The sequence below is a fragment of the Thunnus thynnus genome, chromosome 8, assembly GCF_963924715.1.
Source record: "Thunnus thynnus chromosome 8, fThuThy2.1, whole genome shotgun sequence".
Taxonomy (NCBI): Eukaryota; Metazoa; Chordata; class Actinopteri; order Scombriformes; family Scombridae; genus Thunnus; species Thunnus thynnus.
In genome coordinates this window covers 28,408,861-28,434,520 of record NC_089524.1, presented here as the reverse complement: position 1 = coordinate 28,434,520, position 25,660 = coordinate 28,408,861, and the positions used below count along the sequence as shown (strand labels likewise).

General features: G+C 40.6%; 1 protein-coding gene across 1 annotated transcript in view; it reads left to right on the top strand.

Annotated features, from left to right (window-relative positions):
• lpp (LIM domain containing preferred translocation partner in lipoma) overlaps nucleotides 1–25,660 on the top strand; it is a 142,167-nt gene that overhangs the window by 106,380 nt on the left and 10,127 nt on the right. The window contains exons 8-9 of the mRNA XM_067597789.1: nucleotides 9,386–9,555; nucleotides 24,898–25,076. Of these exons, the coding sequence (XP_067453890.1) occupies nucleotides 9,386–9,555; nucleotides 24,898–25,076 (349 nt within the window). The remainder of the gene's footprint in view (nucleotides 1–9,385; nucleotides 9,556–24,897; nucleotides 25,077–25,660) is intronic.

Here is a 25,660-nt window from a genome sequence, read left to right as displayed (position 1 = left end):
TTTCTCCAAATGTCATCATCCGTCATATTTAATCCACTTAGGTTGTGCGTAGGTGTACTGTGTTTGTGGAAATCTAATAAGACACAGCTACTCAGCTTGCAGTACAGATGCCTTGGCATTTGTGCATCAGAAGAACTTACAATATTTTGTCATCACTACATTTCTGTCAACCAAAACCAGGACATAAAGCTGAATAATTGAAAGGATGGGATGCTCTGCATTATTTACAATTAGTGATGATGATACTTATGCAGTGTAGTTCATTCTGCCTTGAAGAATCTTTTCCCTGTTTTTTCTTTAATACCAAAATGACAAGTTGAGAATGCCTTCATGTCATTCCCGACTTTCAGATTTTCACCGTATAGAATTAACAAAGATGTGAAATTTTAATATCCAATCAATATTTATACAGTGATTTTCCAGAGAGACTTTTGAGCAGAGGCATAAATGTTTTTGTAATGTTGTTATCAGACGGTAGAGAGATAGTCATTGGAAATTAGCTGAGTGATTCATATGGGCATACTGTACTCCGCACAGGACTCCGAGCTGTCGGGAAAGCCTTTCCTCTTGGTTTGAGCCAGCCTTTGTTTCGTGATAAGAGCTAGAGAAGAAAAGGCAGGCTTTGCCACTTTTCCTCATAATGTCAGCTGGAAGAGCCCTCATAATTTATAAGACACCTCACATGAAATGTTCATGAGGAATCTTGGAAGAGATACTGTACAAATGGCAGTGTAGCTCCAGTAACAGTACAGGCCAGAGGAGTCAGAACAGATCAGCTAAGGTAATTGGGTCAGAAAAAGTTTAGGTTCACACAGTGCGCTCTTGTGGAGTGTGTCTGTGTTTCTTTATAACACATTGAAACATCACAACTTAATGTATTAATAGGCTTCCAGTTTAGACAGCTTTGTGCATTGTCTAAGATACTCTGGTGGAATTCATTTGCATATTACTGAGGTCGCCCTCAGCAACCTCTTAGGAGTTTGCTTTTAGATGTGCCTCTACATGTCATAACAAGTGGGGTGTGTGTGTGTGTGTGTGTGTGTGTCAGGGTAAAACCTTTCTGCTGCCTTGAAAGACGCACCTTCCCCAATCCCTCTTCCCCACCATGCTCCACCTCCACCGTCTCCAAACGCCTTTGGCCAACCATCTCTACTGATACACATAACTGCTTCCATTTAGTCTATGAAGGTGTACATTTAATTGTGGCATGTATACAGAGAAAAAAAAAAACTCAACACAACTCAAGTAAAAAAGCTTTTGTAAACATGCAGGTGCAATATAATAATATCTTTAAATTTATAGATGCTTTCGTACATAAAAAGCAGCCCTGGATTTCAGACTGCCTTCACACACACTGGGGATTCACAGGAAACACGCATTTAATCCAGATTTACTGTTTTTTAATTTTATACCGCTGATATAAATTACTGCAAATTCTAACCCAACATCTCCTACCGCTGCTACTCCACAGTCAAAGCTTTCAACTGGAAAAACAAACAAAAACACATAAAACACATTAAAAAAACCACTTTTTTTTGTCAGCAAATCATTTTTCATTTGGGAAGGGAGTGATGGAACAAGAAGGAGAAGCTGCTGATGCCACGGCAACCACGTGTGTCAGCAAATCAACCAGGACAAAAACCTTAAGGAGGACAGCTTTAACACTGATGAATTAATTAAGTATAAAATAAATATTTAACAATTTAAGTAGTTTAATAGTAAATACTACTACTAATAATATTAATAAAGCATTTTACAAAATGAAAAAAATAAAATATAATAAATCATGTATTTAATTCCACCTTTGCAAATATTAAAAAAGCAGTAGAATAAGTGGGATTCAGTTTTGTCCTTCACCTACAGTACAGTGAGACTTGTGTTTCCACTTTTTCCCACAGTAATCTCCTCATAGTCCCTTTAGTTTGGAGAGGATTTCCTCCAATCACAGTGTTGCCTCTTTGTTTTGCTGTGCTGTACTGCGTGTGTATATGTATGTGGCAGCAAACATTATGAGACAGAAGAGCATAATGCTGCTGGAAGGAGGTCACCGACCACCCAGGGGCAGGGGGGCATCATATGAGGCAGTCTGGTGACATGGCAACTCGTCTTAAGCCCATGCATCACTATACCACCTACAGTGGATTATAGTGTATGACTGCGAAAAGACTAGATTATTCAACACAATACCCACGGATGATCCATCATAGCTGCCTTTTATAAGAAAAATACAGTATGTATGTCAGTATGAGGGTGCAGATTTTACTCCCAAGATGTTTTTTTTCTCATACAAACAGTGTTAAATGCTTTGATTATTAATCTACAAATATGTCAGGTTGAACAAATTCTACGAAAACCTCTACCTGTTGTGTTTGCGTAGCTTCATAGATAGGTCTCTAATTCTGTTCTTTTATGAATGGGGATCACAGCAGCTTTTCTGCCGTGTCATCATCTCTCTGTGTTTTCAATACTTAAATATATTTGATACCATTTTGAGCAGGGAGGGCAGTTTCACATAACATGAAGTAGTTTTCCAGCATAGTTTATGGGTTCTCTATCCCGTTCCTTTCTCTCATTATCTTGTCCCGGCTCTGCCGCTGACCGCGCAGTGCTGCTTTCTAGTTTCTCAGCTGATGCAGTGTGCCGGCGTGGGGGCTTCTCTTCCTGGCGACAGAAGCCCGCTTTTTGGCAGCGGTTCACGTGAGGTGACCAACACCGCCCTTCCCCCCTCCCCCTCCCCCTCCCTTCCCCACTCCCCTCCCATTCCCTTCCTCCCCCAACAGGCTCGGCGCTTGCTATCCTGCCTCGTTGAGACAGCTCCACTGAGGCTTGCAAGATCAGCTGCCGTGCGAGCCCAGCTGAGGCTTCCGGGCACTCATGTTGCTAGATTTCATTTGTGAGTGAGCGTTTGACCTCGGGAATGAGTAGACATCCGCATGCTCATGCACGCAAACGTAGACATACTTACAAGTACACAGGTGCGCACGGATAAACAGCATATAAACACAAATACGTCGCTAAACACGAGTTCCCCCGCATATTCTGCTGCACACACACACTCACCTGTTCCCTGCCTTTACCGTCCCTTTCACCCCGTTTCCGCCAGTCCCGCTCGCTCCCTGGCACCCCTCCATGTCGCTCCTGCCAACCTGCTTCTAAAACATGTAACCCACACTCAGTCCCCCTCGCTCTGCTGCTGCAGGCCCTGACAGGCCGAGCAGTAATGCTCAGTGGCACAGGCTCGCCTATCCTCCATCCTTCTCCATCGCCGCAGCAGTTCTGCAGATTGCTATTTGCTGACATTGGGAATGAGATTAAAGGCAGGGGTTAGGAAAGAGGCATTCAGAGATTGAAATGCAGTGATGACAGCTATTTCTCTTGTCATCCCAAGGCAACTGAAGGCCACAGCATTGTCAGGCGCACAGAGGGCAATGTGAAGCAACAAAGTAGATTAACCTAGAGGGGAAAGAGATGAAACAGCGCACAAATCGTGGCCTCTGGCATTTCAGTAGCTAGCAGTCACACTCCTAATGTGTTCGACAGACTTATTTTTTGCTGTTAACCACTCAGTGACCTATTGTTTATGCCTTTAATTAAGTGTGAAGAAATTATCACAACTTTGTACCTTTATTTGGCCAACCTTTCAAAACTTGTCAAAGTAAATTAATGCTGTGTTGGGTTTTAATAAGGAGGTGGAAAAATTGAGCCCACTTATAAATGTGAAGTAGAGCAAGACAATTTGTCACAGCCACATTTCTAGTTTTGTTTTAATTCATTCCTTTTACTCACGTTGTGTTGTTAATATTGAAACACAACATATGCAGTAGTTAAATGTGTTTTGTGTTTTTACTACCATATCTATCGTGTATTTTAATCCAAGCCCAAAACTTTAGTTGAAGTCCCAAAATGGATTTTGTGGTTCTTTTATTAGTTTTGGATACGAGCTACAGTTGCTGGCTTTGCCTTTGGGGTTTGCAAGGGTTGCACCAGCAGAATTGTATTCTTTAGTAACATAGTGTGAAAAGTTTGGTCTCCCACAAAAAAGTTCCTTGCGATCCTTCTTTACATGCACGATCTTTGATTTCTGACGATGTAAGATCAAATTGAGCTGCAAGTGTGCTCCCTCTCTGCCTTTCATGCTGCTTCAATATCACGGCGTGAAAAAACAAAGAAGGCAAAGACTGAGGGAAATCTGAAGCGTTCTGCCACTCAACATCCCCCATTCCCAAACAACAGCGTCTCACTGCCACTACAAATACATTAGAAATCAATTATTTATGGAACAGAGTCAGGGCCTCTTTAATCTTTTCCTTTTATCCAATTAAATTGTCTAACCATTCTAAGCCTCTATAGCTCACAGGGAATGTGCTTCTTTTAAAAAAAAAAAAAGAAAAGAAGAAAAGATTTTCTCTTCAGTCCTTCTTTTGACTTTCGATGTAACAGAGAAGAGACACTTCTGAGGGTTGAAGAATGAAAGGAAAGAAAGTGAGTAAAGTGTAAATGAACTCCCCCTCCCTCCCCGTCACCATTGCATTGGTTATACAGGAACTATTTGAAGTTTTGATATTAAGACTCTGGTTCCATTCCCTGCGCAAAGGGACGCTGGGGAGCGGTGAGGCCTTTCATGATTCCTTTATGCCCAGCTGAAATAGTTCGAAAGTATTTGGGATCATCTCCACAGGGGTAAATACGATGTTGCTTCAATTGCTGTCCTGTATTATTCAAGAAGTCAATTGAAGTAGTGTCTCAAAATTGAAAATGCTTACTTCCGACGCAGACGTGTGAAATTATTGATGTGAAGCATTGTAAAACACTCTGCATTTCTCTCTGTTATCATACAGTAAGAGTGTTAGAAAAAAAGTTACAGGCTCTCTGAAGAAGGACTAGCTTTACATTTTTATACTTTGCGGAATCATTTTGATATCCATACCATAACATTCAATGGTTCCACTTTCTCCAATATAAGAATGTGTGACTTTTCTGTGTTTTATATGGTTGTAAGTTGAATATCTTTAGGGTTTGGACTGCTGATTGGACAAAAAAGTAACATAAAGACATTGCCTTGGGCCCTTTGAAATTATAATGGCCATTTCTTACTTATATTTCTTATATTTTATAGACTAAACAATTCATCAATAAATTCAAAAAGTGGACAGATGAATTGGTTGATCAACAGAAAGTAAACTGAATAGTTTGGGTCTCTTGTCGTTTCTTCTGGCTGCTGCTCAGACAAAACAAGTAATATGATGATGTCACCCTGGGCTCTGGGAAATGTGATGGGTATTTTCCTCTCTTTTCTTCTTGATAATATGGTTTATATTACCATTTCAGACCTGCCAACCTGCACGCATTTTGCGTAGCAGGCACGCATTTTGACATCAAAGTACACTGGTATGAGTTTTTAGTTTAAGGTCAGTAAAAGAGGCCAGTTGTCTTTTCTTTTTTTTTTTTAACACATAAGTAGTAGATAAATACAGCCGAGCCAGTGGAGACATTAATCTGGCGTGATTGTTTCTTCTCTTACCAATAAGCTCTCTACCAATAAAAAAAGACAAATGACAGTTTACCTTGTACAGTAGCTTTTAATATCAGTCATGCCACACTGTGTGGAACTAGAAGTTGCTGCAGGAAGCCTCCTAAATCAGTAAAGCCCATGTATTTCTGTTTCACCTGTCATTCTCTCAGATATGTCTGCTTGCTCGTGAGATTATTTTGACTGGAAAGTCCAAATTTTTCCGAACATAATGAGCTTCAGCACTCACAGGTTTGATTTACATTTGACTGACAAAACAGGTGTGTTTTCAACTGCTTAACTGCTGACACAGGTGTTTCATTATATTAACTTTACCAGTATGGAGTGTAGGCTGTACAACAGCCAGTAGTATATTTAGGGAAGGCTTAGCCTTCTACCCGCCACGCCTGGTTACACGTACACACAAGAAGCAACCTGGCCAGCTTTTCACTGAGGACACTTTGAAGTGAGGAGAGGAAGAAAGGAAAAGTCACCATGAGATACTGAAGGGAGAGAGCTGAGCTGTGTGTGTGTGTGTGTGTGTGTGTGTGTGTGTGTGTGTGTGTGTGTGTGTGTGTGTGTGTTGGCACTGTGTAGTCTATAACTACTCTAGGAAAATTTCAAGGAATGGAAACACCCCCCATTGCGAATTAAGTCCACAATATGTAATATATGTAATTATGTACAATAATTCATTGTGCAAACAGCAGTGACTCACATCTGACGCATCTAGGTCACTGAAGTGGTACTCTAAAAATTCATCCAGGGTTGGCAGGTCTGCCATTTCATAATCCATTACTTTGTTTTTTAGCATGAATCCTAAAATGTGGCCAAAGTTGTGTCACTTGTCACTCACATATTACATTAATGAATTACTGTAATTTACTGTAAATCTTCTGTGTCCCCATTGGAGCTCTTCATCTCCTCCAAAAAAAGGCTTATTGTGATGCGAGAGAACAATGGGAGCTGGGATCAAACAAGTTTGTTTTTTTTTATATTACCTTTCAAACAATAGAGACGCCTGACATGAAACACAACATACTGTACAATGATGTGTCAGTTTAACAATGTAGCCTCAGTGCTTTAAGACTCGTATTATTAATCAGGCCTATATTTGATATTAAGGTAATATTTAGAAACAGAAAAAACATACAGTAGTTTAAAGGTCTACCGCAAACAGCCACAGATCTGCTGCTTTTTGTTCAGACAATCATGTGAAATCATGTGTGGGCTGCGGATGTGTGCACACAGCATGCCGTGATGCATGGTGTATGCATACAGTATATGATACATGTGTCTGTGTTTGTATTCGTCTACATGTGTGGCATGTCTGGTGCAGAGATTTTTTTTTCATCGTGTATGTGCATGTGTGTGTGTGTGTGTGTGTGTGTTGTGGTAATACTGTGTACACTGTATGCACAGTCGCTCACAAATAGCTCCTGAGGGCCCTCACGATCACAGACTGCCAAAAGGAAAAGGATTTCCGAGAGGTTTCCTTCTCGCTATTTAAAGTGGGAGCCCTGTGGGACATGTTTGGCATTCTTATCCACTCACTGAAGATGGCCTGTGATCTGAAGCCACTAACAGGCTCGGCATGCTCCGTCTCTGTCTCTCGCTCACTCTCTCTCCCTTTCTCTTTCCCTCTGGCTCTCTGAAGTGATTACCCTGCTTGTGATTCCACTGACACCCACATGTCCCCCCGAGACGTGCCTTCACTAGTTTGTTTAATCTGCCTCCCTGTACAGTAGGTAACGCAGCCATAATTGAGGTGTGGATAGAGCTGTGGGAACAGATAAAACCGATAGCAGGTTTTATGAAAACTTGTCTGCGGTATAAGTCGCCGTGGATGACAGCAGTCGGTAAATTAATGTACAAAAAACTATTGCTGTGATAAGAATTTTTAAAGATAAATGTCGGTCCTTTGTTTCTTAATGTGTCCCCAGTCGGTGAATGTTGAATCCTGTAATAACGGAGTCACAAATATCAGCGTTTCAATAAAGATTCAGAAATGTTGCTGGAAAAGTTGTGGATCCAGTCACTTTTTTAGCAACTTTCCTCAGTTTCCACTGAGGCCCGCGATAAGATAATGAGTTATCTGAGATTAGAGTACCATTAGCAAGCCTTGCAGTCAAGCAGATATTTGATCTCAACAACATATGACTTCCAAAAGTTGTGCTGATACCTGAGACAGATTCTGCTTTACACTCTGTTTGAATTTTTTGATATGAAAACAGCAAGTGGAACTGTGAAAATGCAAGGATCAGATACTATATCTCCCCCGGTTAGTGTCTCGCCTCTGTCTGTAACACGCTTGAACTGCTCTGTTCAGAACATACAGAGTGTCAATCATCACCCAAATCAGCCTTTAGATGAAGCAAAAAATGAAAAAGAACAAAAATGATCCATAGAACTGAACTTGAATTAATTAAATATACTGTATCATGCTTCCTCTGAAAGATTGCATCTGTCCTCAGATGTGTAAAAAATAAAACATTCTCAGATATCTTTTTAAACCCTATTATTGTAAGATACCAGTAATTAAATTGACAGTGTTATTAATTGGGTTGAAGATAACTTGCATTGAGTCGAGGACATCTTAAACTCAATTAAAGATATCTCCAACTCAATTAAAGATATCCAAATGCCATGTCCCGCAATATGCAATCAGGCTCTTTCTGGCGCAAGAATATCAGTTCACTTGTGCCCCTTTTACAAAGACTTAGTTGTACTTCTAAAGTTTTCTTTTTATCATTTAAAGCCTGACTTTTTGAAATAGATGTCGTCCATGTCACACTTTGGTGATGTGTATGGCTTCTTTAATGTGGCATAATTATAGTATTTAATCCTTCCTTATCCAGTGTTTGAAATAGAAAAGAAGATTAGGCACTTCTGACATCAGGAAATGAATCATTTAAAGGGAGAGTTCAAAATTTTTGGCACAAGGTAGAATGAGTTGATGGACATCAGCTCAGTCTATTGATCCTTTGGTCCAGTGACACACCAGTGTATCAAGACAGAAACAAACAGCAGTAAGCGGAGCCAGGTAGCAAAAACATTTTAAACCACAATACACTATTAAAAATACGTTTTCACCATCTGAAAAAGAACATAATCTCTTTGGTGTATTTTTCTGATGCTTGATTCTGAACAAATAATCAACTAAAAGTGAATCAACAATGATTCTGATAACACCGTGTAACACATTTTTACTTGTTTTTTGTTGTTGTTTTTCTGACCTTATGTGAATAAAAATGTGCAAATGTGCCTGTTTTCCCAATGGAAAGAGGTAAATTACAAAATGTCATTGTCAAGGTCACCAAAGCAAAGTTTGAGGGGAATAATAGCCATTTTTTAAATACTTTTTAGGCATAAGCAATTAGGAAATAACACTACCCAGGAACAAAAATTGTGTTTCATAGTGTAATCAGTTAAAAGTCATTCATCAAGCCAAAACGTCAAACATAAACAGCTGCTTTTCTCTTCTCTTTATTTAACTGTAAATTGAATTCCTTTAGGTTTTTGTCTGCTTGTTGATGTCAGGCTCTGGGGACTTGTGGTCAGGGTTTTTTTTTACAGTGTTTAGGCCTGCAAGAAATGATTGTTTTCATTATTGATTCATCTGTTAATTAAGTATACAAAAGGTAAAAGACTTGTGTAAAAAGAAAATGTTAATCACAATTCCTTAGAGACCCAACATCTTCAAATTTTGTTATTTGTCTGACTGCCAGTCCAAAACCCGAAAGATGTTCAGTGTCTCAGTGAGTGGAACCTGACTGTTGGTAAACTGATGACTTGTCTGACCTTAAATACAGTCGGTGTATGGATTTCTAGTGAATCTGTGCTCAGCCTCCCTTCATCTCCTCTTCCTCTCCTCAGGGCGCTGTGCCAGCTGTGGAGAGAACGTGGTGGGTGAAGGCACCGGCTGCACTGCCATGGACCAGGTCTTCCATGTTGACTGCTTCGTCTGCATGACCTGCAGCACCAAGCTGCGTGGCAAGCCCTTCTACGCTGTGGAGAAGAAGGCCTACTGCGAGCCTTGCTATATCGTGAGTAACTTCTGTCCCTTCAAAACCATCATTTAGGCTTTTTACGTGTACCTTTATGTGTCCATGTTTAAAAAGTGCACATTAAAGTATCAGGAGTGGGCACGTTGGTAGCCTTCTGCTTCATATTTTCATTTCAGGCAACCACATTTCATGTCATTAAAACCCGACAAGCGGCTACTTCTCACCACATTCTCATCTCCGTTTCTCTTTTTGTTTTGTTTAGTTCTGTTTTTGGTCACTTAGTAACTATTATAACAACAACTGTCTTTTGGGATTTTTTCCTCTTGAATCAAGACAATGTAACAACTGTGTATTTACTTTTAATTACAGAAGTGGGTATACTTAAGAATTCCAGGTTCTTAGAATTCTAAGATCCTGGAAATTATGTGACTAACAAGTTTAGTCATGACGAACATGTATGACTGTATACTTTAGCTAGCACGTACTATTAGTTCATTATTCACACTGTAAATACTAGCCGGTTAGCGAACAGCTAACTGCTGATATGACCTCTAATGTTAAAGCTGCACTAATCAATATTATTCAATTAACAGTGGATCAAATAACTATGTGTCATGTGAAAGGTGTCACTTGTAATGAACAACACAGAACCATCACCTGACTTCTTCTGGACTCCTCTCAGCTCTGTGGTATTTTAGTGTTTTACTTGACTGATTTGGTGTACAGTACCCTCACTGCTCTCATCAACATCCATTTCAGAGAAAAAGCTCCGGTAAACACTGTACACTACCTGCTTGGCACCAAACTCAAAACTTAGCGACTAGCTGGTGAAAATAGTGAAGCATTTAGCAGCCAAAGAACCAGTTGTTTCCCTCAGGAGTTGGTAGAGACCAAAAACGGAGCTAAAAGGAGAGTGAATATTTGATTTAAATTCAAGACATGACTCAAAATGAATGCTAATGTTGCTCTGAGTGTGACAGATGTGTAAATAGCCAACAAGTTTACCAACTTTCTAATGTGTCAGTGTTAGCAGAGCTGCAGATTTAACCGTAGTCATGAGCACCGAATATATTTAAAACAAGGCTACCACAAAATGTGTCTGGGTGACGCAGCCCTACCTTTTTAGCCCAGTGAACAATTTAATACATTTGTGATTTGTTCTCCTCCGAGCTGCATTTATTGATTTTTTTTTTTTATAATAGAGGATTTTCAGATATCTTCCTCGGTAAATTAGATGATGATTATAAGAACACAGTTGCAGAACATTCAGTGAGCTGATGCATAACTATCTGGAGTTACAGCTGATGAGCACTAAGATATGATTTAAATGGACTTGAGTTATTAAATGAGTGTAAAAATCGTATTAGAATGTGACATTGTATTAATTCTCTTTGTGGATCAGATAACACAGAAGATTTTTATTCTTGTCTGTTTTCTCCTGATGAAGAGTTGACCAGATAAAAGAAATGATTGACAGTTAGATATCCCAAACGGTGTCTTAGTTATTTTTAATTTTGGGGTGTTTTTATTCATTCTTACAAAACTGTGACCTGTTTTCTTGTTACTGTGTTGCACAACAGATATTGAAGTATTTCTTGCACAATATTGTCAGGAAAGACACATCATCTTCTAAGACCACAAGGAAATCTTTTTGCAGAAGTGTTTCCTCTCTTCCAGTTTCACTGGAATATGGTTCAATTTTGTCATCAGTCCTGTCGTTTGATATGACACGGCCAAAGTTTCTTACCGTCAGCAATATTTTGGTTAAGTCTGTAGGTCATTCCTGGAAGCTGAGACGGGAAGTAGCTGTGTGATGCAATGAGGCAACTCAATGGAAATTTTGGGTAGTAACTTTTAACTTTCACTCATGTTTTTACTTGGAAGTCAATTATTTTGATTATTTGATTTAATTTGTTTAGAAGCTTGTATGGGACAGAATGTTTAAAGGAAATGTTATCATTAAGAGCCATGATGTCAGTAAAAAAACACCGGGGCTTTTCTACAGGCCTGCTGACACAGATAGGAGCCACACTAAAACAAATGTCGTCAGGTAGTCATTTGCCTATGAAACACAAATGTTCCACTTTCCAGACTGTAGATAAGAGACCTTTAAAGAGAGATGATAGGGCTTTGGAGTCATGTTCCAGTGCCGTTTGCTAGTTCATGAGGAGGTTAGAGCTTTAATTTTGATTTTTTTTTTTTTGGGGGGGGGGGGCATCTTGATGACCAGAGCAGCTTACAAACAACAAGTGATACACGCTTGCACGCTGTTTAGAAATCTTAAAATAGTTATTATTTGTCATAAAGAAATTCATTACAACACACTGATGCTGTTGAGTCTTGAGGCTTACTCACAGCATTTATTAACACATATGTACAATTCTCCTTTACATCATGTGCAGGAAAGTGCTTGATATGCACTTTCACAGTAAAGTCTCGAAGCCAAGCTACATAATGTTTAAACCAGTAGCAGTCCATCTCTTAAATCATCTCTTTTCAGAGGCACTCACTGTGATTGTAGTTGTCTTGTCTGGAAGTTCTCCAACTCTGATACATGCGCTAAAGAGGAACGGGATAATTTAAGAACTTTATTTATGCATTTCATCAGCATAAATGTTCTTCTGGCACAAGATCAAAAGGATGGGGGAAATCTGAATTTCTTAATGAAAGTAATTTCTTCTTCTTTTATTCCCATCCTCAGGGTCATACGCCTCTGTACGATTAGAGAATGAATGTGAGAGTTGAGTCTCTGAAGAGAAATGTCATATCCCAGAGAGAAAGAGGAAAACTTCAAGTTATAGCCTCCAAGTCAGTCAGTCTAGGAATCTCTAAGAGCAAATGAACATTAATGATACATATTACACAACATTAATGATAATGGTGAATTTGTTTTTTGACTGTAGATTCCCGTATTGTTCTCCCTCTGACACCTGCAGCGTTACATCAGTGGTATTAAAGGGGCACTCCAGTGATTTACTATTACACTTCCTTAATGTAGGGGAACTTACAAGAGATATTTGTTTTAAAAAGCCATCAAAATTGAAGATAAAGAGCCTGAGAGATCCTGACTTTTAGTTTCAAGTATAGGTCAAATCCCCAAACCACCAGATCCGAAATTTCCCATAATGCAACCCAGCAATATTACCCTGATTACATCATCAGGGTAATATTTTAGGTTTGAATAGCTCCCCTCAAAGCCACAGAAGGTGTTATTCAACTATTGGGTGAATTATAATCTCTGTAACAAGTAAACTGAACTTCAGATCAGCAGAGTTACCCTTTAATTTCAGATTGTATGTTTGACATTTTTTTACATATGTTCACATAACTAAATAGATAGTTGTGTATATAATAGATGCATGTTAGTTTTTCTCAAACTAGATTTTTAGTGAAAAGGTTATGAGGTACAACGTAGTGGAAACTCATTTTACATTTTATATTTTTATGCTGTATGTTAAGAGTAAAATAGATTTTTTTTAAAATCACCTGGCAGTGTATTTCATTTGATGTAGAATATCTTATAGGTATGACGGGTACCTGAGGAAACTTACTGTGTAGAATTTGTATAACATAATGCAAAGTCTAGTAATCTCTTTGCTAGGAATTGCAGGGATATATTTTACCATCCAACAAAGTTTTCTGTCATGTATCAAAGTAGGCGATCTGCAGCTCCCTTATCAGGGCTGGGACTTTACATATTCTGTGGAACAATACTGGCATTTGTTTTGGCAAGATCTATCCCTTCCACTGGGTGATTTGCCTCTTTCAAACTGTTTGTCTAGATATTACTAATTCCTTTTAGTAATGTGCGGAACTCACCCACATCTGTTATCGTCACCTGTCTTCTTCCTGATTTTACAACTTGCTATCTCTTTTTATGACCAACTTCAGTCACACCACTGGCCCACAAATTGCAGGGCAGCAATCAGCCTTTGTTCTTGGCACTTCCCTGGCTTGCTTCCACAGAGGACTTATCACTGCATATTTGAATACAGACTGATGCTGATAAACTCCACAGCCGCCCAATTAATGTCTCGCTTTGCATGGAGTGGTTCGTTCGTAATCGCATTAATGTGACATCAACATTGGCTCGCCATTCTTTTGTCTTTTTTTTTTCTTGTCTGATGTGTGCATCAGCCTGAGGTGTCCCACAACTTCCCCCTTTCATGTTTGCACACACCATGGTTGCGCACATGAGACTGAAAGCATGAGTGTGTGTGCAAACACCACGTAGCTAGCTGTCCATCATTGTGACTAAGAAACAGGACTTTTAAGTTCTAGTGCCACTAAGTGTTTTCCAAGAAAGCTCTCATGTGAAACCTTTTCCAGCAGATTCTCACAGTTAGATATTGCTGATTGTAAGTTTTCTGCAAACTGGAACAAATTAATCACAGGGCATCCAGAAATTCACAAAGCGGCAAAGGAGAGCAACCCAGTGGGGCCGGGTGATATAACAGATTATCACAATATTTCTGACTCTTTATCAGTGACGTAATATTTTTGGAGTGGTATTTAATGTACTGCAGGGGTGGATGATATGATCTGAGAGAAAGTCATTTGGACATTATGGTCAGACAGATAGAAGCAATTACTGTTCATTTAGCTTCACTGGAACAGTCAAATAACATCAGAAAATGTGCTAATGTGCTATCTCTACATCAGCCTTTACAGAAATAGTTTTCTTTTTGGAAAATACACTTACTCATTTCCTTGCTGAGAATTAAATGAGTAGCTCAATACCAGTTGCATGTCTGTACGCCAAACATGAAGCTGCAGTCAGAAGACTGTTAGCTTAGCCTAGCATAAAGGCTTTTTGTATGAATTAAAAATCAAGATAATTAGTTATTAGTTGTTAATTAGTGAGCTTAAGAGGTGTTCATCTGTGTATTTTTTTAAAACTTTGGACACAGCCAGGCTAGCTGTTTCTCTCTTCTTCCAGTCATTGGGCTAAGCTAAGCTAACCATGTGTTGACATTAGAGTGGTATTGCTCTTCTCATCCAACTCTCAGCGAGATATGATAGTATATGTGTATTGCACGTATATGTGTACAGCAATCACACTACTTTTAATGCAGGGCATGAGGGAGCTGTTGATAAAGCGGTTTAACAGATGATTTTTTTTACACATGTGACTTCCTGTCAGCAAAAATATGCACCAGCTACTGTCTTTGTCTTTGACACAGCACCAGGTTTACTCTACATTTAATACATGCAGAGCAACAATTCAAGTCTGTTGTTTAAGTAAAGTTATTTTTTTGGGTTTTTTTTTTTTTTGTTGACATGAAAATGTCCCCATAAAACTGTTAGCAGCTGTCGAATCTGACAGCAAAAACAAAAACCATTATAATGCCAAGTGTTTTCCAAAACAGCCAGGCATCTTAACTGTGTCTCCTGTAATTGAAGAGCCAATTATGTAACCAGATTTATGATGACTTTTACACTATGTTTTACCTAAAAGATGAAGACCTGTAATTGGGTTCACACTAAACCTTTCTATGCAAGTAAACATAGCCACACATATCTCAAATTTAATGTGAATCTTGTTGATTGAGTCAGTTAAATTGCAGTTAAATGCAGGTGAAAAGTTTGAGGCTTTTTTACATTCTGGGAGGATACAATCACAGACGACGCTTTCTGAGAGCCGTGATATGAGATGTAATGGCATTTAGGAAGCATGCTCCTGTCTAGAGGAAAAGTGCTGTAATTTGACAGGCCAAGATTAAACTCAGTGTGTCAGCTTTTGTGTGAGCTACAGACATGTGTGTCATGTGTTATGATTACGTCCAGGTATATGGTGGTTATGCTCTTCCGTTTGTGTGTGCTGCATTTTCACTCGGATCAATTTCTCCAGGGCATTCATGCGTGTGTTATAATGACAGAAATGTTGACACGTCGACTCCTGGAAGCTCATATTTTACTGTACTCACTAAACTAAAAGTGATTTTCACTTATCAACTCTGATTTAAGAGATTTTCACAATTTTGCATCAAAAATCAGCAAATTAAGTCATTCTCCTCAGCAGTCATTATACCTTCTTGAGAGATCAAACTAAAAATGTTCTCAATCAGTGGGAATTAAAGAAGTCACCACATTTATTTGAAAATGTAGTCTTTAAAAAAAATGAAGAATCATTTTCTTTCTCCTTTCACTTCAGGAAGTCTGCCTCTAACCACAAGAGCATATTAGTGAACAGAGCTGAGAGCAACAGGGACTTCATGTGGCTGATAGCTTAGCTGGTCTTTGAAGAGGTTCAACAGTGGGATTCAGTGTCATTGAGGTTAATTGCTTACACGGGGTACCATGCTTTCTGTTCTCAAGTCCATTCTATGTTGTCCGTATCTGCCTTGTTACTAGTTTCCTGCATATTTCTGCAGCATTCCCACAGCCAGGTTTTCGCCGAGTTGATGTACTTTAAAAAGGCTTTTTAACCGCCTTTTGCTTCAGGTTATGTGCTGGTAAACAGATCCATTCAATCTGCCTAACTGACACCAGTGCATGATAAAAGGGCTGCAGACAATTCTCAGTTCCCTGTTTGAGGCAGAATCACATCCCCACTTTCCTGTTTATGCTACCACTTCCCATGAATATAGATCATCCAAAGTGCAGCCAGTTTAAGTGTACTGTAATGAGACTGATGTAAGTAACACAAGGTCACACCAGGAGCCGAGCTTCATATTGAAAGAGCAGTAATAAAGAGATAGGGATTTGCCCACACAAAAAACCTTAATCTATTTCCGCCTCTTTTGACAGAATTTCAGAGACCACCAAGGTCACAGACGCCAAGTTGCTTGAATGTAATTATGTTCATTATCTGGTGTTTTACTATAGCTCTGTTATTTAAAATAAATGGGCTTTGGTCTCACTGGCTACACGCTCCGAAAGATTTTCCATTCTGCTATTGTAAAGGAGGAACTGCACACAGCTGCCCTGACCTGCCAGTCACCAGGAAACGTTCATGATTGACTGATGAGCTTTTACCCTTCGTGTCTGTTTGTCTGTCTTAGAAAGTGGTGATGACAGCCCAGCTGATCGCCCATTTATGTCGCATCTTATTATGGCTTAACTATTGGTCTGCTTCTTTTTCGTGTAATTAATTTTCACATGCAGGCCCACTTTTTGTGCACAAACTCTTAATGACTTTCTATCGTCTATCAGCTAGTATTGAAGCAGCTAGCTTGAAGAAAGCACCTTTATTGCAAATCTCAATTTACCAATCAACTGCAGTGCATTTTCACACAAATCACAGGGAAAATGGAAAGAGTTTACAATGTATTAAGCAGTTTTAGGTAGGGTAGAAAACAATTGTTTCTTTTAAGTTTGCTACGCTCAAAGTATAATTGACCAACCTCCCACTTCTTTAGATGCATGCAAAGAGAGAAAATATTTAGCTTTACCTTTTTGAGTTGCTTTTTTTCCCCCCTCATCTCCTTTTATTTCAAAATGTGTGATTTTGTGTTTGCACAAAGACTGGAAAACAACAAGAATGGATTAACGTCACACATTTGGGGAAACTCTGTTTTAACAACTCGAACTGTACGTCTATGTTGTAAAAATCCATGGCAACTCTTTGCAAATCTGCAATATGTTAAGAGAAGATTAATGTAGGTTGAGTTTTGGTTTTTCGCGACCTGCTTTTTTCACTTTTTCACCAGGTTTGTTTATCACTACAGTATAACCAAAGGTAGTGTCTGGAGCTGCAGTTCACCTTTATTTTAATCAGTGTTTCATTGTAAAAACAATCAATTAAACATTTTTGCTTGCTAAATGACTTTTTCAAGGACAATCACTAATCAATGTGTTGATCGATTTTATGTCCATCTACAACTGGATTAATCAGCTGATCGTTTCAACAGTGCAGTTGAACTGAACTGAAAAAACTAAACGTGGCCTTCTAGTCTTTGTGTTTACGGAATTTTACAAGTGAGTTCAAATGCACCATAATCAAAACAATCTAGATAGCAAAGGGAAGGTACAGCACAGCACCCAGAGGCGACAGGCATGGTACCAGCTGTATTGGGGCTCCTGGTGATGGATGTCCTCCACAGCATAACATACCAAACTCTCCCATCCTACAAGGGGATATCCCCAAGAACTCCCCTAAAGCTTCCGCTGTCATTGAGAGAGGGTGTATAGGATACAATACATCCCATCACATTCAGATCTCTCCTTTCACATCCAGTCACAGAGATACAAGCAGTCCAATATTGAAAGAGAAAGTTTATAATGTTGCCTCGCTGAGAGTAATATGGCTCTAATTAGAAATGACTGCACACCACCCACACACCTGTCACTTCTCTGTGATGGATATCCAGGTAGTCAGATCCAGAGGCTTGCAGCCAGCGTGGTGAGTTCAGGGCCCCCATATGCTCGTCGTTGTGGCACTGCAGCTCTCTGTTGGCGGCTCTGTGTGTCTGCGAGCGGCTGTACAGCTGCTGTTCATGCTGGGAGAGCTGCCACGCACACGCCGAGCGGCGACGGCAGGTACACACCCACCCTGGTTTTACTTGTCGTCTGAGGCACGCTCACAAACACACAGCGGCTCAGCTTTCTGCTGACTTTGTCATCAAATATTCATGGCTGTCTGCATTAGCTTGCGGAGTTCTAATTGAGTTCTGTATATTCAGACGTGATTAACTCGGTCTAATTCCTCAAAGGAGTGAGCCAATTAGATAGCACTTGCATGAATAGGATTTCACATCTTAGTGCGTCTCCAGACTTACCAAGACAATTATGTGTGTGTAGAATTTCGTTGTACAGTGGGTGTAAACCTGCTAAACTCAAGCAGGTCATTATTTCTTATTACTGACCCACACTACAGGAAACGCAGCTGTCCGATCCATTACAGACAAGTAAATGAAAAGCACAAGTGTTGTTATTAGAATACATTGTTTGGACAAGAGACAAGAGAGGGACTCCAAACACCGGGCCCTCTAAACCTTCCTCATGTTTTTTGTCTAAGCACATCCACCCCCATCCCGCCCCCACCCCCCAGGAGCGAGCAGGAGAAAAATATCCGTGACCCAGTGCTGACCCACCACAATGTCACTCTAACTCATGGCATGAGAGAACTACTGCCGGGGTCTTTGTCAGTTTCTCTCTGTAACCAGAGCAGGAGACATTGCCCAAAGTCCGGAGGGGTCACATTCTGCTGCAGAGCTGAATTTAAGGCAGAGAGGCAGACAGGCAGGCCGGCCACTTTGCATGAGCCGGAGAGAGATCAGGGCCCCACTGCCACCTTTTATTCTTTGAAGAAAGGCCTGAGCAAGGCATGATCTGTGCGTTGGCCTGTCCCTTCATGTTGGCTGTAGCTTGACATGATCACGCAGCTAAAATAAGAAATCTGCATGAACAAATAAAGCCTCACAGCTGACTGGAATAGAATACATAAATATTTAAATCTCATTTGACACATGCCGCTTTTGTTAGTTTGTCGAAACACACATTCTGGAGTGAAAGAAGTGAAACCTGCACGGGCTGAGCAGCTGCTGGTGAGAGAGATGGCAGGGCTGAGGCGGGTCATAAACTGTCCAGGCAGAGATATAAACTAAATGTAAAAAACAAATCTGGATAGGAGACTCTGGCAGGATGCCATCCCATTCCTGCACGCACTGGCCATCCATAACCCGGTGTGAATTTATTACACGGACAGACTGAGCTGAGCGGGTTAGACCTACGCCATTCCAGGTCAGAGACACCGAAACCTTGGTGCACTCGCCCTGACTGACTGGCGTGCACACAGATGAGTGTCACAAACGCTCTGTCTGTGAATTATACAGCTGATCGTTTCAAGGTCACTGATCCCCGGAGTGAACAGGGCCGATAGTTACCAAACCATTAGGAGAATCACTTTCCACTGTGTGACATGCTCGCTCACGCCCACACGTAAACAAAAAAACACACACCTCAGTCATCTGCATCCAGGCAGCGGAGAAGATGCGAGTGGGTGATTTACATAACGTGCTTACAAATGACAGGATTTTGTAAAGGAGTCAAGTCATGTTAATGCATCTTCATATGCTCACACTGTGGGCCTGATGCTGAGAAGCTGCACAGACAGATGGATGGAGTCAGGATGCCAGGGAGCGCCGGTCACCGGAAAGCAATCACTGATATAAAATTAAATTTAAGTTGAATGTCAAGGGCTGAGGATGGGAAAGTGACGGGGGTCTTGGTTGAGAGTCGGACCGGAGGGAAAGGAGATGGCAGGGGGTTGTTCACTTGTTAACCTTCGCGGGATGAGGTGGGAGAGATGATCATGATCACTGAACCCAACCATCTGAAGGGAAACTCCACACATACACACACACAGACCTCTCCACCTCCGCGGCCTGAGCAGACCACGGCTCAGGGAAAGGTGGCGCTCCCACAGTCCCTCCACAAATGTGTGGTGATTTAAATGAGCTCCCAAACTCCCTCAACCAAACCAGATTTCTGGCATTTTCTACTGGCCAAGACCTCCATGATTTGGTTCAAGAATGTGGAAAAAAGAGGGTTTTTTTTCCCTTCCTCTCTTTAATTCGACCATAATAATCCTCTCTGATGCTTTGTCGGAAGGTTTTACAACTGACTCAAGGTAGCTCCCAAAACCTCTTAATTAATGTCTGATCAATACGTTCTCTGCAATTTTCTTTTGTGACTTAGATAAACTATCAATAGCCTGGGAGTTGTGTCCAGAATTAGGATTCACACAGCAGCGTCAGTGTCTGTAAACATGGGAACAGTTTTGCCAAATCTGCTTTTTAAATATGCATGAACAGAAGCTTGTGCCAAGTCAGCTGCGAGTGAGGTAACTCTGCTTCTTCCTTATGAAACTACTCCACTTAAAAATATATAAACCGAATTAAGAGCGTATTAGATTCAGTTTTGATCTTTGCATTCATTGTCTGCTGAGGAATAATAATTAAACCCTAGTATAGTATGTTGAGTTGTAAGTGAGGGGTGTATTGAAAGGGATATTTTTTTAAATAAATAGATGGACATTAAAGATCTCTTGATGTATTTAAAGCATCTTAATGAAGGTGGAATCCTCAGTAGTTTACTGGATGGTCAGCTAGCAGCAGGTGTCGCAGCAGTTTTACTATAAAAGATGGAATGTGTAGTATTTTTAGAGGATGGACAAAATAACAGGAACATGTTTTAAAGAATGCAACCCAATAAAATAGCTCTGAAATAACTGGTATGTTTGTGAGGTTTATGAGCTTACATTATTGTTGAGACTGTCAGAGCAGTATTTTCTTTGGCGCCAAGTTTAAAGGAATAATTTGACATTTTGGGAAATGCACTCATTGTTTTTTTTTTGCTGAGTTAGATGAGAAATTTGATAATATTCTGTCTATATGCTAAATATGAAGCTACAGGGAAAGACAATTAGCTTAGCTTAGCATAAAGACTGGAGACAAGGTGAAATAAGCTAGCTTTGAGCCGTCTACCTAACCAAGAAGCTAATTAGCTGCCTGTGCTAGCTTCATATTTTGCATGAGAGTGGTATTGATTGACTGATTTATTGTTTGACTCTCTTGATTTCCCAAAATGTGGAACTATTGGTGTTGGATTAGACCGCATTATATTGTGATGCTGTTTGTTGTTGACCCATATAGTTTCAGTCCTGTGTAGCACTTCCTGTTAAAATAAGCTACATGAGAACATTATAGATTTGCCTGGATCAAATTATTCCTCTTTGTCCTGCTTGATTGACCCATATTAAGCAATAAAAGGGAGAGAGGCTGCTTGTCGAGGTTCATTAAGTCAGCTGACACCTTCCCTCAGGAAGTAGGAGGGTCAGTGATTTGACTCATAGTTCACAAGCAAGTCACTATCTGTTATAAGGAAATGCAAATGCAGCAGCGCTCGTATCTTTCTTTCCAATAAGCTCTTGTTAGACGTCACGGAGCTTCCTTCAGTAGGGTGTAGTTAATTTACACAGCATGGCCTGGCACACACCAGCATAGTCTGTGAGGGTCTGGACACACACTGAATCAGATCATCTGTAAATTTGGCCCACTCTGAGTTCAGCGTGCCAGGTCATAAATCGCGTGCAGTCTCACTGAACTCCAGCCTGCCTCCTGTCAGCCCGACTTGGCCGTGTGAAAAAAAAGAACACATAGGTGTAAAATTTGTGTTGATACGGTCAAAGGAGATCGCAAACAGCTTAAATTTAGCAATGTGCCACAACAGATTTCTAACTGTTAACTGCATACATCTGAAGTAGGTCTTTGTTCTAGTATGTTATTTTTGTAGCAGCAAATGTCAAGTGAGTTGTTTGAAAAGAGCAAGGTGAGCAACGCTGCTTCAATCCTTGACCCCTGAGTGCGAATATATTGATTTATGTTACATAATTACAAGCAGTTTTAACATTACTTTTGAAATGGCTGAGGCAGTATTTAAGTACCATGAATGGTAATGAGGAGTCTTGTTGAGGGGATTTGTTGCTCTCCCCTGTCTTATATTATAGTCAAGTCAATAGCTTTGGGTTTTGGACTCTCTGTTGAACAAAAAAAAAATCATTTATAGGCCAACTAATTGATTAATTAAGAAAATAACCTGCAGATATATCCATAATTAAGATTATGATTAGTTGCAGCCCTAATTCTTATCAAGTCATTTAGTCTAGGTGTGAAACTGTATTTAAAAGATATAAAGTATAGAGCTGTTTGCACTGGGCTGTTTTTTCTAGAATATTTTTACTTGTTTCTAATTTTGTTGTAGACATTGTCTCTTGATCCAATAAAGTTACAAATTACAAGCTGATTTACAGTTGAAATGAGTAAAATTTCCTCCCTCATTTAGCATTTTCAAATAAAAACAACGTTCTAAGTCTCAAAATTACACTAAATGACTTTTTTTTTGTTCTGTGTGACTATCCGTGTCTCTGCCTCTCCATCTCAATCTATCAGGCTTGTGTCTCATGTTCGGCGCAGAGCACATGGGACCTCTTAACTCCCTGTTACATGCTTTGTTTGCATCAAACTCTTCATTCCAACAGACAGCTGTGTCAAACGTTGTTTGGGAGCCCTTTGCTTAATAGTGGGAAGCTGTGCTGGACTGCGCGGGCATCAGTGTGTTTGGCGTTGGTGCGCTCAGGGAGACCATGAGAGCACTTTGTAGGAAATGGAGAAGGTTTACAATGAGAAAAAGGGGCCACAGTTGACTTACCCACTCACCCCCAGTTCAGCAAGAGGCTGTCTGACCTAAATTCACTTTACCTCATCTGCCTAGACATTTGTTTAGCCTTCTGGGCAAACACTTAGAGAAATGTATGAGGGAGGGGAAAAAAAAGAATACATATGCTTGAATACATCACATTTAGTCAGGGGAAAAGCAAAACCCGGACATCTGCAGACATATACAGCCCTCTAGTGGCAAACTGCAAAGGACCTGGATGCCTGACAGGGAGGGCATGAAGTGATTTATGCAGAATTTCCTGAACCATCTCTGGAGGTTGTGCCCAACCACAGACCGAAACTCTGTACATTTTCTGTTTTGACATCAGACCCACGTGTGTAACAGGCCTGATAAATGTTACCTAATACTAAATAAAAAGAGTCACGAGTGAATAAAAAAAACAACAGAGGGCTGAGCAGAATGAATGAATTGAGGTCATAGAATCTTACCATCAGAGAGAAAGAGAGAAATTTTGTCTTTTGAGTACTGTACTCATTACAATGGCCCGGAGGAACTGTGTGCTGTGAAATCATATGCTCTAGTTAAGCTAAACAAGGGCAAGGTATTCCCACATGAAGGGCAGATGAGAATAAGTAAGTGGAAATGCAGACAGATGAGTAAGAGTTGAGGATGGTTTAGTGCAGTTTGGCCCCTGTATCTTACTCTGATTCTCAGGTTTCAAATGTATTCACTGTCTCTCTCTCTCTCCCTCTCTACCTCTACCTCTCTCTGTCTCTGTGTGCGTGCGTGAGGCAAACCTCAAGGGCTCAGTGCAGCGAGCTCATTAAAGGCTTTATTCCACTTCCAGGATCGAGCAGGATTGCAATATGGACATTGTTTATACACAAATGTTGCCCTGGGAATAATGTTTATTTCTATTACCGTCTTGGAGGGGGGAGAAAAAAAAAAAAGAATGCAGAGCTTGTCTGCACACATTGCTTTTCATGAAATAATGCCTCTCCAGGAGTGCTTTGAAGAAACGGCCATTTTACAAACCACTTCTTTACAGCCTGGAGTCATACATCAGCTGCTCTCATCTCTTGCCCTCTTACCCTCCAGTGACACATGATCGTGTTGTGGGGTGGGGGGGGAGCCTGGATGCAAAGATCTGACACTCAGATACCACACAGATTCATGTCAGGGACGTTTTTACATTGTAGTTTCAATGAACCTCATCCTGTAAAGCTGCCTCTCTCATTAGCATATAGACTATAAATGTCACTGCACGTGCTCAGCAGCCGTTCTAACGGATAGGGGATGTTTGGGAGTTTACCTCGGCCGAGCAGTCACAGAAGTGTCATTTTAAACGGCAGGGCCCGGCGGTGCATCTGGGAGGCAGCCGATGACGCAGCGCAGTGTTGCTACACACCCCGAGCTGTGTTTGGAAACACTGAGGCAGCTTGCTACTACAGTGGGAGCCAATGGGAACAGCTGAACCGTGCACTCTTTAGCCCAGCCAAGCGCAGAAAGAGGGAGAACAGAGAAACAGAGAGATCCAGGAAATGCCTGAACGACAACAGCGGCCCATCAGCGCGCACACAGCCACATCAGGCCGCACATTGATCACCCTCACATGATATATCCATCCACCACCACCCCCCCCCCGTAATTGCGTTGCTGTTTAGAGATTCAGTCGTTATTTATGTAATATTGAAATAACAAATGGCGTCTCCCGGCAGATATTAAGAAGAGAGATGCCACAGATAAGTCAGAGGCAGGCGACCGCCACGTCCCCCCGCGGGCCGCTTGCCCAGTCGCCTGGCTGCAGAAAACCTGCAGTCATCACAAAGTGGAAATATTTACTGCTCACACTCTTGCATATGGGAGGATGGAGTGTGGGTGAGGGCAGCTGAAAAATGACTGTGTTTGTGTTTCGAGAGGAGTGCTAATCAGATTCCTTCAGCTTCAGAGGCATTTGAGGACAGACTCGCTGAAGGTCTTGAGTATGGATTTATTTGTGGCACAGGCAGGAATGGAAGCAGAGCCACCTGAAGTGTAACGCTGCCATCAGGAAGTCTAAAATCACAAACAGGAGGAGATGCAGGAAAACTTTTCTAAATGTCTTCATGCTGGTTAAAATGTGTTAGCAGACTAAAGTGCTAATTGTAAACAAGTGCTGAAAGGATCTTTGGAAATGAATAATCTGAATCATTACATTCATCATCAGGTTTGTTGTATAATCATGTGGGTGTCTGTGGGTTTGTGTTTTTGTGTCTACAGAACACCCTTGAGACCTGCACCATCTGCAGTAAGCCCATCATGGAGCGCATCCTGCGGGCTACTGGGAAAGCCTACCACCCTCACTGCTTCACCTGCGTGGTGTGCCACCGCAGCCTTGACGGCATCCCTTTCACCGTGGACGCTTCCAACCACATCCACTGCATCGAGGACTTTCACAAGTATGTCATTTCAGTTTTATTGCATATAAAGCTGCACAAATCAATGCTTTCATATTAACAGTGGATCGAATGACTTTATGTAATGTGCACTCATAGTGACGGACCCATAGATGATTATCACTAAACTCTGCATTGTTTTGGTTTGATGTTTTCTGCAGTTGTACTGTTTAATTCAGTCTCATCAACGTCCTTTCAAGATGCAGCAGGCAACTATTTTCACCGAAAAAGCTCTGATAAACCCACTGCACGATATTATACCTAACAGCAAGCGGCAGACAGACAAAATTTGCAACTAGCTGCTGAAGAAAGTGAAACATTTAGCAGCTGGATGTTTTTAGCAGGGGTTGAAGGAGGCTATCCAAGGCTCAAAGGAGAAGGAATGTTTTATCTACATTTATCAGGAGTAATTTATGTTCTTTGACAGATGCTAGAGGCTAGCAGTTTTACCCTGATTCCAGTGTTTTTACCAAGCTAAGCTAAACACATCTTCTCTAAATCACAATGAGACTATCTTATGTCCAAAATTCCTGAATATTCCCTTAAAGCTGCAGTAATCAGCATTTTTATATGAACAATGGGTTAAA